The 14,152-nt window shown below is 48.1% G+C and overlaps 1 protein-coding gene and 1 long non-coding RNA gene across 4 annotated transcripts in view; one reads left to right on the forward strand and one right to left on the reverse strand.

The window, feature by feature from the left end:
* The window catches only part of Trabd2b (TraB domain containing 2B), a 208,417-nt gene extending 202,105 nt beyond the window's left edge, over positions 1-6,312 (forward strand). For both annotated transcript variants that reach the window (NM_001085549.1, XM_006503276.4), the window contains one exon: positions 1,139-6,312. In NM_001085549.1, the coding sequence (NP_001079018.1) occupies positions 1,139-1,343 (205 nt within the window). In that variant the 3' untranslated portion in view covers positions 1,344-6,312. The remainder of the gene's footprint in view (positions 1-1,138) is intronic.
* Gm33655 overlaps positions 1-14,152 on the reverse strand; it is a 327,030-nt gene that overhangs the window by 31,870 nt on the left and 281,008 nt on the right. The window lies entirely within an intron of this gene.

The following is a 14,152-nucleotide window of genomic DNA, read 5'->3' on the forward strand; positions in this document are numbered from 1 at the left end:
AGAATCCTCATTTTCTTCAAGCTTGGGAGAAACTGAAATATGGCACAGCAAAATCACTGAGTGTGATGACTGCCTTTGCTACTAAGTACACTGTAAATGCAGGATGTTATTAGTTGAAAAGCAGAGAAATAAAAATATTAATGATATTTTTTTCAGAGAAGCCTTCCCACATCTCCCAGGGCCTAGCACTGTTGTAAGACTCCTCAGATTGAAACCTGTTCTTTAACTCTCATAGAACAAATGCCCCACTATGGCAATGAGGTTAGTGGAACGTGGATAGTGTCTTAGGTGAACCTTCGCTCTTCAAGATCATAGGGCAGGTCATGGACCTTGAGGAGAGAGAGAGGGAAGTCTCTAGTGGTGACAATAACAGCAAGACAGTGGGCATGATGGGGATGAGGTAATGTAAAACAGTACCGTGAGATTGTGACCGGTCCCATGTGGTTGAAGCCCAGCATGGCAGGAAACAGAGCACACTGGTTTCTGTGAGCTAAAATGTGCTGTGGAAGCCCCAACCCCACCCCTGTTTTACAAACAAACTCAGTAGGAGCGCTATGCCTGCATCTCCGAAAGAGACAGTGGTCGTTCCTCTCCTGCCCTATGGGTGTACAAACCTACTTTGCCCCAGAACCTGATACCCAGTAGCCTCTTTGAGGCACCCTTGCTGAAAGGAGGTGGTAAGACTCATTTGAAGGCTTATTGTGAGGATAGTAATCTTGTTTGAACAGCTGGTGTGGGGGATGCTTCTCCTATGGCAGATAGGATGATGTGGTGAAAATTAAGGAGTGTGTGTATGTGTGTGTGTGTGTGTGTGTGTGTGTGTGTGTGTGTGTGTGTGTGTGTGTGTGTGTTCTGCCACCTTCAGCAACCTTGTGCGGAACAACAAGGTGTAGACCATCAGGAGACAGGTGGAAGCTATACTCTAGGGACTCCAGTTGACTTTGCAGTTGTTTCTGCCTGGAACCCGCCCTCATGATCAGTCACATGTGGGCCCACTCTGTCTTTGGGGGTCAGTGGAGCTGGCTATGGGGTTCCAGACTATTCCTCCTCCCTAAGGTACCTGCTAAAACTAGAGCTGAACCCGAAGCTCTCTTCCTAGGAGGAGGTTGCTGACGGTCCCTGTGTTTCCTCTTTGCAGCACTACGATCTCGCCACCTCCGCTGCCCCTGCAGCCTACCCCCAGCTCCGAAACCACCAAGCCCTTTGTCAAGTCCTCACACCAACTCCAGCAGCAGGACGCTGTGGGGCCTACCAGCAGCTCAGCGCCTACACTGGGCCTCCTCCATGCCATCACTGCCTCCATTGTAGCCCCCTTCCTACTACACAGCCTTGGGCCTTCCTGACCTCGACCACCCTTGCAGAGAAGCCAGAGAAACCACAGGAGTCTGTGGCCGTGTCCACCATCTGACACCACCTCAGATGGTGCTAACACCCTCAAGGCAGTTCACACAGGACAGGGACCTTAGAGCACTAGAGCTTTATTCTACTCCAGTTACATCTTCTTTTTTGTAGAAGGTCTTAATTTCCCATAGTGCTATGGGGCTCTTTTGTAAAATATGTGTCCATATTAAAAGAGAAAATGTATTTATTCTATTGATAAAACTATTTTTATGTAGCTTATGTTATAGTCCCTGAATTAGTCCCAAACACCAACCCAGGGAAGGAACCCAGGTTCCCATGACCTCTGTGACCTGTGTAGACAGTGGCTTTGAATTGGCCCCAAGCCTCCTACTCAGGCTTGACTTCTCCCACTGTAGGCACCTCTGAGGGCAGGCAGAAAGGCAGCCCCAGCTTTTGTGAGGCTAAATTTCAGAGCCAGGGGCATAGTGGCCAGCCATCCTCCCTAACCCTGTCCAGGCCCCAGAAGGGCAATTTAAGGAGAAATGAAGAAAGAAAGAAAGAAAGAAAGAAAGAAAGAAAGAAAGAAAGAAAGAAAGAAAGAAAGAAAGAAAGAAGAATGCTGCTATTTTGAAGTCCCACGTGTCTGTGGACTGGCCCGCCAGGGTTCCTGGTGGGTTTTTCCATTAAAGTAGGAGACTGGTGCTGTGGGAGATGAGCCCAGTCCTGTGGTCAGATGGCTACACTGAGATCCAAAAAGTGAATGGGGTTACCCAAGGTCACAAAGCAAGTGGGTGATTGATGTTCCAGTGTCACTGATCCAGCTTCCATTCAAGAGGGGCTGGTAAACCTGGTTAGGGCTGGGAAGTGAGCTGGGCAGAGGACAGGAATGGGCAGGGGTGGACACAGAACAGTCTTAGGGGCGATGGAGTGCAGGAGCCTCCAGTTGTGGTGATGACCGTGGTAGAGACAACCACCTGCCAAAAGCCTGCTGTGCGATGTGATGACCTCCAATTCAATGATAAGGCTGAACCCCCAAAAGAGGGAAAAGATCCACCCAAGATGTATGCCCTGCCCAGCCCTGGATTAGGGTGATACAAAAAATACCCTTGCTCCTCAAACTGTGTTCTACTCCTGCTCTTTCGGTCAGGAGAAGAACCAGGGGAGGCAGATTTCCCAAACTGGAACCCTCCCAATCTTCCCATGGCAGACAAGGAGGCCATTTCTCCAGCTCCCCCTGCTGGCTTCTGTAGCCAGGAGCCTCTAGCAGCCAGCATGGACAGGCAGGGAGTTGAGGCACAGAAGCCTTCTGTCCTCCGGGGTCTGACTGAGAACACAGTGGGCCAAAGCTGGACTTGTGGCTCATTATTTAAGGAGTCCTAGATCCTGAGAGCAGAAAAGAGCCCTCACCTGGCAACAAGAGTAAGAATGACGCTAAGGTCCAGAAAGAGGAAAGGCCTCTCCAAAGTGGCACAGCTGAGACAGGCATGTTGACTCCGGTCCCGTTCTCTCACCTCACTGCACATGGGTTTCCCTGGCAGGCTTGATGGCGCCTGGTTGGCTACAGCACCGCCATGCTTAGGTTGGCAGACATCTCCCTTCTGAGATGGCAGGACTCTGGGCAACTCATTGCATAGTCAGGGGTCCCACAGGCATCCTGGCAGGCAGCAGAATTCTTTCCAGCTCTGCCCCAGTGGACAGGTTTAAGCCTGAGACCTGGCAAGATTCTGGAACTCTGCTTCACAGGGTCCCGCCAGTCCCATGGACACCACACTGTAAACTGAACTTGACCTCAACCAGGACTGGAGTCAGTTTATCCTTGGCAAAAAAATGTGACTTCCTATTGCTGAGCGGGAAGGGGCTTAGCTGACTTTTAAAGCAGGCTCAGAAGTTAGACATCAAACGGATCGTGCAGAGCGCTATTGGGATGAGATAAGTGTAAAGGAATTGGAAACACACAGGCCAGATTCCCCTGTTTGGGGCAGAGTATGGCATGAGATGTATGGAGATCAAGCTCGAGGTTAATTAAAGATGAAGCATTTGGGGAAAGAGTCCAAGCACCTGACCGTGTGCCCAGACCTGTGCCAGGCGTGGGGCCAAGATGGTGAATTAATACAGCATGTAATCACTGTGCAAGCACAGTGCCAGGGTTACACACATGGGCTGAATTGTACCCACCCTTCTGGGCCCAGAAGAGTTCACCATCAACATGGGATAAGTGGAGCTATCCTGGGCTACTTTCCCAGCCCCAACATCAGGCCACTTGTCTTTCCAGACCCCTTCTTAAGGAAGACTGAAAGGGAAGGAAGTGTTTCAAATTCTCTTCCCCACCACATTTTAAGGTTTTTAAAGATGACGTGCCCTGCTTAGTAGCACATGTCTGTAAGGACTGTACTTGGGAGTCTGAGGCAAGAGCATCAACAAGCATCATAAGAGGTCCAGACTGGGATGCACAGTGAGTTCTAAAACAGCTTGAAGTACATGACCAGACCCTATATGAAAAATGAAGGGAAGGGAAGGGAGGAGGGGAGGTAAGGAAGGAAGAAGAAAGGGAGGGAGGGAGGGAGGGAGGGATGGGGCAGGAGGGAGGGAGGCAGGAGGGAGGGAAGGAGGGCAGAGTAGTCCAACAGATCAACAAAATTCAAGGTAGGTGTGGACTTAGAAAGAAAGAACCATTGTTCAGACACCTAGGGCCAAAGTTTCCTGGCCCCTGGAGAGCTCTACCAAGCCAGGGTTTAAGCAAGTAGCAAACTCAACTTGCTGGCCTACATCCTAGGAGACCTTGCACACAAAACAGAATGTATGGCTAGGCCACTTAAACTTCCCTTCCTGCTCTGGAAACAGACCAGTAGTCCATCAGCAGTTTCTCAGACTTCATGTTCTTGCTGGCTAGACTCATAAACACAGAGCCCAGTTCCCTTGAGATTCCAATGAGTATTTTTAGGACTTTCGTTTTAACTTTGAGTCAAACAGAAAGATGGAAGGCCTGTGGCCTAGCAGATTAAGTGACCAGCACTTAGCGGGGAATCAAAGAGGTGTCCATGCCAATCTCGGAGGTCAAAGACACGGTCTGCAATGTCTGGACTGAGGGTGACTCACAACGTTCACCTTATACTGAAAGACCCAAGCACATCCTTCTCACATGGAGTGTGGTCACCGGCAATGTCCTAGTCTTGTCCAGTCCAGACTTGGGCAAGCCTGGAAGCTCAGGTACTTTGTCCCACCAGTGCCCCTATCACAACAGATCCCAGAGAAAAGAACTGCTGGTTGTAGTTTTAATGACACCCTAAGTGGCAAAAAAAAAAAAAAAAAAAAAAGACCACCAGACTTGTGGTAGTAATAACCATGAGATAAACACCAGGCCCTCTACTTGGTATTTAAGACCCTCCATGACCCCACTCAGCTGACCTTGCTGGTCATGTCTCATCCCTCCTACCCCAGCCTGACAGATGGAATCATATCTGTTATTTCTAGAATAGACATGGTGCTTTATACATGTTACTCCCCAGGGGAAGCTCTCTTCTCTCCCCCCAGCTATTTATCCCATGAGGATAACCCTAGCGGCTTGCTCCAGGATGTCCCCCACGGAACCCTTTGTACATTACTAGTCCCACACACACATTCCAGAGTTAGGGCTCTTTAGATATGAATTTGCTCCCTGTTGGAAATACAAGCAAATCAATGAGGTGGGTCCTGTGTCTGTTTTTTTTTTTATGACCTTTGACACAAAAGTGATAGATGAAGATGTGCTGAGAGGGACAAGGGAGGAAAGGAAGCAGGACAGAGGAAGAAGAGGTTGGAGCTAGGAAAGGCAAAAGACAGCCTTGGCTTTCTATTTGAGACAACTTCCACATCCCTAGCTGCTAAAGGATAGCATCTGAGAGTAGAGTTCTCCAGGTGGAGGTAGACGCATAGTATGCAAGGCCCCAGGGTCCACTGGCTGAAGATGTGGCAACCAGCTGGAAATCTTGGCAAAGGATTGGTGTAAATGCCATGAAAGTGCCCCTGGCTTTGTAAGGTTTGGGTTCTTTACACATTGTTAGTTTTCCAAAAATTCATCTAAGCAGCCAAAAATATCACCCTGGCTGGCCATCTAAGCCTGTAGATTCAGTACTCAGCTAAAGCCTCTCTACACCCCTCCCCCATTCTTACACAGCCCAGCCAGGCTTGCCAAGAACTGGCAGAAACTCTTGCTGCCCTTGGGCAGGGGACCTCTTGGGGAGGAGATGCCTGGATTGAAACCCTGCCCATGACTCCAGCTCAGAGCCACTTCTTAGTCAGTGCCCGACCTTGAGGAAGGGAAATCAGAGCTTATAAGGGCTCTTGGACCCTATCTGGCCCTTTCCAGGCAATGTCAGCTCCTCACCACTGTCTCCAAAGGCAGACTTTGCCTATAGAGAGGCCTTTGCTTGCTGCTTGGGAAGCCACAGAAGCTCTTTCAGCTTCTGTTTCTTCATGGACCATAGGGAGAGTTTCCTGGGGCCAGGAGGATAATTCTGTGTATCATATTGACACCACAGGCCACCATGATGGGAGCATGTGACAGATAAGAAAACATAACTTAAAGGCCCCCTCCATCCTAAAACCTGCCTTGGGGAATGTGATTTTTAATAGGATCCAAGTCTAAGATGCCTGGAGTGAGAAACCAAGGACTCTTAGACTGGAGTCTCTCTGGTTGCAAGGCTGAGGTGGGTGTGGCTCTCAGCTAAAGAAGGGGGAAGTTGACCTTAGCTTTTGCCCAGTTCTGTCTCAGATTTGTTGGCTACCCCACTGTGCCTCACTGTACCAAACTGGCCTCAGCTCTCACCATGTTTGTGGTGTTCTTTATCACCTCTTCCTTCACCCCTGCCCCATGAATTGTCATGAAGAGTTCTTTAAGAGTATAATAGAAGACAAAGAAAGATGCTATTAATGTTATTTTGCCAAAAATATTTTTGTAGCATAATATATTAATTAAAGATGTTATGAACTTGACCCTGGTGTTACTGTTTACTTCTCTGTTTTCCTTCTGCAGGGTACATTTGGGGAATTGTCTGGCTTGTGAGGGCGAGAGCCTAGGACAGTATGGCACAGAGAATGTGAATGACCCCATTTTCCATGCACAGATTTGGGTGTGGGCTGTGAGGATGGTTTGAGCAGGGAGTTTGTAGGTGCAGAGGGCCAGCACCAAGGGAGGTATGTGTGACCCTCGCCAGGCAGAGGGAGATGCCTATGGTTTGGAGTAGGAGTTGTGCAGCTGTGTTACACCACACTTTGACCTGGGCTTTGCTAAAGGTACCTTCCTTCTGCCTGCTCCTATCTCACTAGGGTTGCTGCTGTTCCTTATCACTTCCCCACCTCTGGGCTCTCCTTGGCTCAGGCCTGCTGGGAAATTGCTGCCAGCCACACCACTGTCCCTCTAGTTTACTCTCTCCCCCCTGCAGCCACAGTGAGTTTGGCAAGCTACAAAAATGACCATGTCTCTTCCTGCTTTGAACACTCTTCAGTGCCTCCCAGTATTTTGGGAAAAGACATCCAAGGCCCCTTGAGATCCAGTCCCTGTTTATGTTTCTATTAAGAAAACCACTTCTCTGTGGTCCCTCTCCCAGGATGCAGCACTCCATGTCATTGCCTAGGCTTTCTGCTTATTGGCACTGTCCACCTTGTCTTAGTACAAGCTGTTGCCAGTGCTGCCAGGCTCCCTGCATCTCTAAGTCTCACCCATTATCGATCCGCGGGCCCCTGTGCACCCTACATGTACCAGTTCCAACAGTATCTGCCTCAAGAAAATCTCCAACTCCAGACACCTAGCTAGTCACTTGTTCCCACTGCTCTCTGTACCTCAGGGACTGCTGGGCTGAGGTTGTTGACATGTACTTGGCTCCTAGTACATGCATCTCTTCTGTGTTGTCACCTCCAAGTGCTGTGGCTGTTAGCTGCCACTGTCTGGCGTGAATGCTTGAGGAATGAAGAAGTCCATAAAAAAGGAAAGAAAGAAGAGATGGGTGGGCATCCAACAAGACACATCAAACCTTTTCTGCCACTTCATATGGAAGCACCAAGTGTTAGCTCCTGAGACCTTCAAGTTTCACCAGGGAAAGTCCCCAGAACTTGGGGACAAAGGAGACTGCCACTACAAAGTTACAAGTCAAGGGGTACAGAGATAACTCAGTCACTAAAGTGCTTGCCATGCAAGCATGAGGACCTCAGTCCAATCCCCTAGGGCTTGTTTTGTTTGTTTTGTTTTGTTTTTAAGAAGCCAGGCATGGTGGTACACATCTGTAATCCCAGTGCAAGGAGCTGAGGACAGACAAGTCCCTGGGCTCAGTGGCCAGTCAGCATAGCTTACTTGTTGAGCTCTGGGCCAATAAATACTATAAGGATGGGCCCATTTCTAGGCATGGATGTTAATGCTACAACTGGTATATTCGAAAATGTTCAAAGCATTTAATTCTAGAATCTTTCATCTGCAGAATGTTTACACCTTAGCTCCACTGTAAAGATGAAGTAACTGAGGCACATGGCTGGTCACATGGTGTGTCAGGCCTGGAACCCACAGTCAGGCCCCAAGTCAATCTCTTCATTTCCTTTTTGCTATTCTGGGGATGGGGGCTATGAAGTGGGTGGGGAAAGCATTGGCATCCACACTCTACAGACCAAGTGGGTGAAGTTGGGATCCCATGAGACCAAGTGACCTGGAATCCACCCAGGATTTGTTGCATCTAACAACTGGAGAATGGGGAAACTCCAGGGAATAAGCTCTGCCCTGTTCCCAGCCCCTCTGAAGTCTTCTGGGGTGACATCAGTGGTATGAGGATTCTGATTCCTGTTATGGACCCAGCTCTGTGCTCTGCCCCTCTCCCAGGAGCCTTGTTCCTCAGTTCAAGTACTCCCAGAAGAAACCTGAGACTAAGAAGTGGGACATGATGGGAAAGGTAGTTAAGGAGAAAAGGGACTCCTTCAGGTACCTGCCAGACTGCTTTCCACATGGCAACAGATGACAAAAGGGGACACTAAGTGTTTGCGCCTAAGGTGTTGAAGGCTTTGCTTTCCCCACCAAGAAGCCCTGCCCAAACCTTTCTGTCCTGAACAAATAACAGAATAGAGGACACCACCATAGACACCCATCTCTGTAATACAGTCTCAGGCAGACCTTTCTATACTGTTATTAACAAGTTCAGAACTGACCCCTGGAGGAAGCTCAGGAAGGTAGTTTTCAACTCTGTGAGGGGGAAACCTTTAAGACCCATGACCCTTGGGAAAGGTAATGATTTTCTAACAAAAAAAAAAAATGTGTGAATGGGGGCTAGGAACTCTCAATGGAGAACAGAGCTCTACCTCAAGCTGTCTCTGTTCTCTTTCCCCTTCCTTCCCTCCCTCTATGCCCTGCCTTCTGACCTCTCACCTGTACCTTCATTCCTTCTTTACCATGTCAAGTCCTTTGGGAACCCTCCCTATCACTCGGAACATCTGGGGTTTGCTAATCCGTGGTAGTACCACCTTCAGATGGTGTCCTATAGCAACTGGCCTTTGGGATGAAGTCGACAGACCCTTATTTTCAGTTCTAGCTGGACCTTGGTCTGGTTTGTGGCCTCAGGAAAGCTCTGCTCATCTCTTGATGTGCCAAATCATATTCACAGAATCCTTTTCAGAAAGAATACCAGCCTGCCACCGCTGGGATTTGGGCTTGGAAGAAAAAGCAGCTTCTCCTATCTCTAAAGGAGCTGGAAAGAAGACATTTGTATGGCCAGTGAGATAATTTCTGTTTTCTTTCTTGACAAAGCGAAAACTGGAATAAAACGCAAAAGGAAGAGTGATAAAATAGTTTTCTGTTGCTATAGCAAATATCTGAGATAAATCAGCTTCTAAAACAGAAGGTTCATTTGGTTCACAGTTTGGAAAGCTTCAGTCCGTTCCTCTGCTTTGGGCCTGTATCATGACGGCCACAAGAGCAGGAGCATACAACTGTTCACTCCCTGGCTGGAAAGCAAGAAGTAGAGAATAAAGCCAGACCTGATTGTTCCCTTTGGAGGGCCCAAAAGTCTCCTGTCAGACCTCACCTCTCAAATTCCCACGACCTCCCAACACTACCTGGGATCAAGTCTTTAACACGTGGGCCTTTGGGAGGACACTTAAGAACTAAACTATAACAAAACTCAAGGAGCAAGGAGGATGAAGACAGATCTGAGACAAACAACCTCTCTTCCATGGGGAGAAAATCTGCAAGCAGGTATTTTCCATATCTGAGCCTCACAGCCCTGCCCTCTCCTGTAGGTCTGGACTGCCAGGAAAGAATGGAGTGAGACAAGGGCTGATATGCATGATCACATAGAAGTGGGGATGCCAAGTGGCAAGCTCTGGGACAGGGGGAGGCTGGGAAGAAGAACTTTGTCAGATGCTGCTACCCAGTATGAAGAGTCTAGCTGCATCTGTGCTTTGAGTAGACAGGAAGAAAAGTTGAACCTGCCAGTCCAACTAGAAGCCCTCCTTCCTCTGTGCTGGGGATGCTAGTGCAGGACAGAAATCGAGCATAATTGACAGGACGGGCACAGGGTATGACTCCAGCTGCTGTTCACATAGCCATCAACCAGGCCAATGTTTTATATTGGTTAGTTGTGGGCTTGGGAAGCAGTTATTCTGCCCCTCCCTTGTTTCTCTCTCCCTCCCCACTCCTCTCTCTCTCTCTCTCTCTCTCTCTCTCTCTCTCTCTCTGTATGTGTGTGTGGGGGGGGGTGTACTATGTGGTGTATATGTGTGATGTGTTTGTGTGGTGTGTGTGTATAGTACATGTGTGTATAATATGTGATGTGTGTGTAATGAATTTGTGTGATGTATGTGTGTAGTATGTGTATATGGTATGGGTGTATAATGTGTTTGTATTTTGTGTGGTATATGCAATATACTTGTGTATAATGTATGTATGATGTGTTTGTGATATGTGTATGTGGTATGCATAGTGTATTTGTATATGTGATATGTGTATGTGATATATTTGTGTGTGTGCATGTATTGTGTGACATTCATATGGTATATGTGTGTGGTGTATCTTTTCCCTTTTTTCTCTCTGATCAGTCACAGAGAGGGATAGCATTTCTAACCTGAAAAACTAGTTCCTGACAAGGAAGGCTGGAGCATCATGGGATCTCCTGGTGTCCCTTTCTGGCTTCCATTCACCTCATATCTCCATGGAATGATGGCACGGGATAGTTGGATGTTTAGTGAATACAAGCAGGACTTTAATCAAGGGCTAGGGAAGAGAATGCATGAGATCAGAAAAACAGAAAAAGACACATTCAGGGGAGGGTAGACAAGAAGGAAGGGCAGTAAGAAAGAGTGCCGGGGGGGAGGGAGGGGGGAAGGAACCATGCAAAGGCCCTGGATTGGGAAAGCAGGAAGAATTGAACCTAAGGGAGGGTGCGATAAGGAGACTGGACCTCTGCAGTCTGAAGGACAGAGAAGAGGATAACAGGGTCTCTGTGGCACAAGGACTGTCAACATGGAATTCTTCAGCACAGATCAGTTCTGGACCAGAGCCCAACATAGGCCTAGAGACAGCACTTCTCAGACAGAAGTCTCTGCCCTGGGAGATTTGAAATAAGTCACTTTCAAGACCAGCCAGACTCCCCTCACCCGACCCCTAAGGTCCTCCAGATTCAGTCAGTCTTGGGCTTGTCATCAGGGGCCCTGAGTCCTGGGTCTGGCCTTGGAATAGGCCTCAGCTTCCCTTCTCTCTGCCCCATTTTCTCATATCTATAATGGGATAATAAAAATACTCCAATGGAAAAACATTTAGAGAGGTGATGCAGGAGGAAACACCTAGGAAACAGGCTCCTTGGACCAGTTAGCTGTTGTTGCTTCCCCAGTGACAACCACACACACACACACACACACACCTGCAGCAGAGGTCAGGAAGTAGCTGCTTCTGGAATATTCTACATGCAGACTTCAGGCTTGCCAACAGCAACAGAGAGCCTATACCCATACAGCTGAGCTAGGAGGCAGAGGCTCTGGGATACTTCTCTGTGAACAGCCAGAGGCCACAGCAGCTTTAGAACATGTTACAAAGTAAATCTGATGCCCTAGGTCTCATCCTTCTACTGAGCCTTAGTGTTCATATCCTTTCAATGGGAAGGTATAACCAGAGCCCAGAGTTGCCCCAGAAACTAAAGTATCTCTGTGCTTTGGAGAAGTGAGGAATGAAGCCCAGTGTGGCTGGTGTCCGGACTAGGAAGAGAAAGGGGGAGAAGGCTATTTGCTGGGCTTCCTGCCTTAGGTCTGGTCATGGAAACAGTATGATCCACATATCCCAGAGACCCTTCCAATGCCCCACTGGGATCCCCAAGAGGAATGTGTTTGCCAAGTCCTTTCAGCTCTTTTCTCCTCTGTATCACCCCCCACCACACACACACACACACACACAGACACACACACACACACACACACAGAGAGACACATACACAACAGCTATACCCCAACTAGCATAAGAGTTTTTGAGATGTTAAGGCTTAGGTGTCATTGACTCCCTACATTCAGCAGCTGCCACCAGAGGACAACCATACTTAGACTATGACCTTGAGCTCTAAACAAGTGACCTGAAGGGGCAAGGCTGTAAAGTGGGATGTGCAGAGGCAGGCTGGCTCAGCCCCCTCCCCCATCCATTGCACAGAGAAGGGCCAATGAAGAGGAAGTATGCCTTTGGGGTACTGCATATTTGGGGTGTGGGCAGGAGTTTCAGAGCCCTTAGGCTCCTCTTCCAGCCTTGGCACCTTGTGGCTCACCTACATACCAAGCAGCGGGCCAAGTTCTGCAGCCCTCCTCGGTTTCACCAACCTTCTGCTCCTCAGAACCTGAGGCAGGGGAGCATCGTGAAGAAAACTAAGAGCTGGGAGCACGTTGGTATGTTCAGAGGAACTCGTTCATCTCGTAGAGACTGTGTGGTGACACTACTGTGCTCCCAGAGGAGTCTGGGGACAGAGAGTGCTGTGAGTATTTTCTATAAGTAGCTTCTGCCTCAAGGGCTAGCCAGTCCTCAGGGAGCAGGGATGTGATGTAGAGTCCATTTGCATCCTGTGCCTCCTTGCTGCCTACCTCCTTATAGATCAGATCACTCCCTAGACTCTACAGACTACGTCTCCAAACATGTGTCCCATTGCCTCCCTGAAAACCAGGCTCCAGACACGTAGAGTTACTGGGGCCCCTGAGCACACTTCTGGATTCCCAGCTCCATCTTCTAGTCCCACTTCCCCGCCAGCTTGCTGTACACTCTCCCTATTTCCACCTGAAGGTTTTCTTCCTGCTGCTCATGGTCTAGCCGAATTTCTACCTCCGTGTTAGAAGTCTGCCCTGGCACCACCCTCACTCAGAAGTTTCTGAATGTTCTGCACAACCAGTCTCAGAATATGGTTTTCTGTACATCTAAGCATTAAAATGTTGATTTTTATTTCTTTAAAGCAAAGTCCTGGGCCTGATTCATGTTTGTATTCCCTCAGTGACCAGCAAGTCTTTAGAAAAGGGAATATGTTTACTATATCCATTTTAAACCTGAGACAAAGCACTGTCCAGTATGAGTGTTAAATTATGTTCATCAAAACCAAAGCAGTGGCTGGAGTTGCAGATCAGTGGGAAAGCACTTACTGTGTGTAAGACCCTGGGATCCATCCCACTGAAAATAAGTAAATAAATAAATAGCAATACAAAAAAAATGATAGTAGCCACCCATCTGTAAGTTAGCTTCTAAATATGTTTTTCCCTGGGGGTTGCGCCTCCACCCACAGGTTTCAGGGGGTAACAGGTATTTAGGGCACATAGATGCCGGGGGTATAGGGGTCGTGACCGTGGATCTAAGATGTTTGGTAACTTGAAGAGAGACTCCTACAAATAACTGTCACCCCCACCACCCCGGCAATTCAGCCTTGACACACATTCGTAGGAAAGTTCGTTTGTATTATCCGAGTTTAGAACTTAAATCCACTTCATGTAAACACAAAGTGTGTGTTTGCTAAGTTTTAATGCACACTGGTGCTTAAAGGAATGCCATCACTGGCTGTGTTGGAAGCAGGCTATTCCGAGGCTTTGTTCTAAACTTTACCAAATGTCAGCACTTCCAATCCTGCCCTACAGAGGTCATGATGGTGTGAGAGCCACATGTACCTGCCCTCCCACCCCCCACCCCCGCTCTCATATTTTACCTGTCACAATGGCAACAGACATGTGCAAACTTTTGTCTACTATATTAGCTCCACAAGTGGTGTTGGCCACAAACATTAACAAACAAAACCACCTCTCCTCCTCCTCCTCCTCCTCCTCTTCCTCCTCCTCCTCCTCCTCCTCCTCCTCCTCCTCCTCCTCCTCCTCCTCCTCCTCCTCCTCCTCCTCTTCTTCTTCTTCTTCTTCTTCTTCTTCTTCTTCTTCTTTTTCCCCCTCCCCTCCCCTTCCCTCTCTATCCCCCTCCCTCTGCACTTGCACACCCTTTCTCTCTTTTTCTCTCTTTTTTTTTAATCTTTCTCTCCCTCACAGTCACCCTGGCAACTTCCCTGACCTCCTTTCTTGGGGCCAGTGAACTCACCCAGCCCACCTGAGGGCAGCTTCCCAATAAACCTGCCTTTAATATTTTCTAAAAACAAACAAACAAATCAAATCAAAATCACACATTAGTTTGTTTCAAACTATTTTCCTTTTATTTTTTTTCCATATAGCTAAGGCACTAGGTTTGATTTTGTTTTTTTAATCATTGCACTGGTGTTGTCCATAAGGTTTCTTTTCGAAACCTAGAGGACAATATAAAATATTTGTAAGACATCAAATCTCAAAGTCTGAAGAAACAGTCACTGCTCAG

The sequence above is a fragment of the Mus musculus genome, chromosome 4 (assembly GCF_000001635.26).
Source record: "Mus musculus strain C57BL/6J chromosome 4, GRCm38.p6 C57BL/6J".
In the NCBI taxonomy this organism is placed as follows: domain Eukaryota; kingdom Metazoa; phylum Chordata; class Mammalia; order Rodentia; family Muridae; genus Mus; species Mus musculus.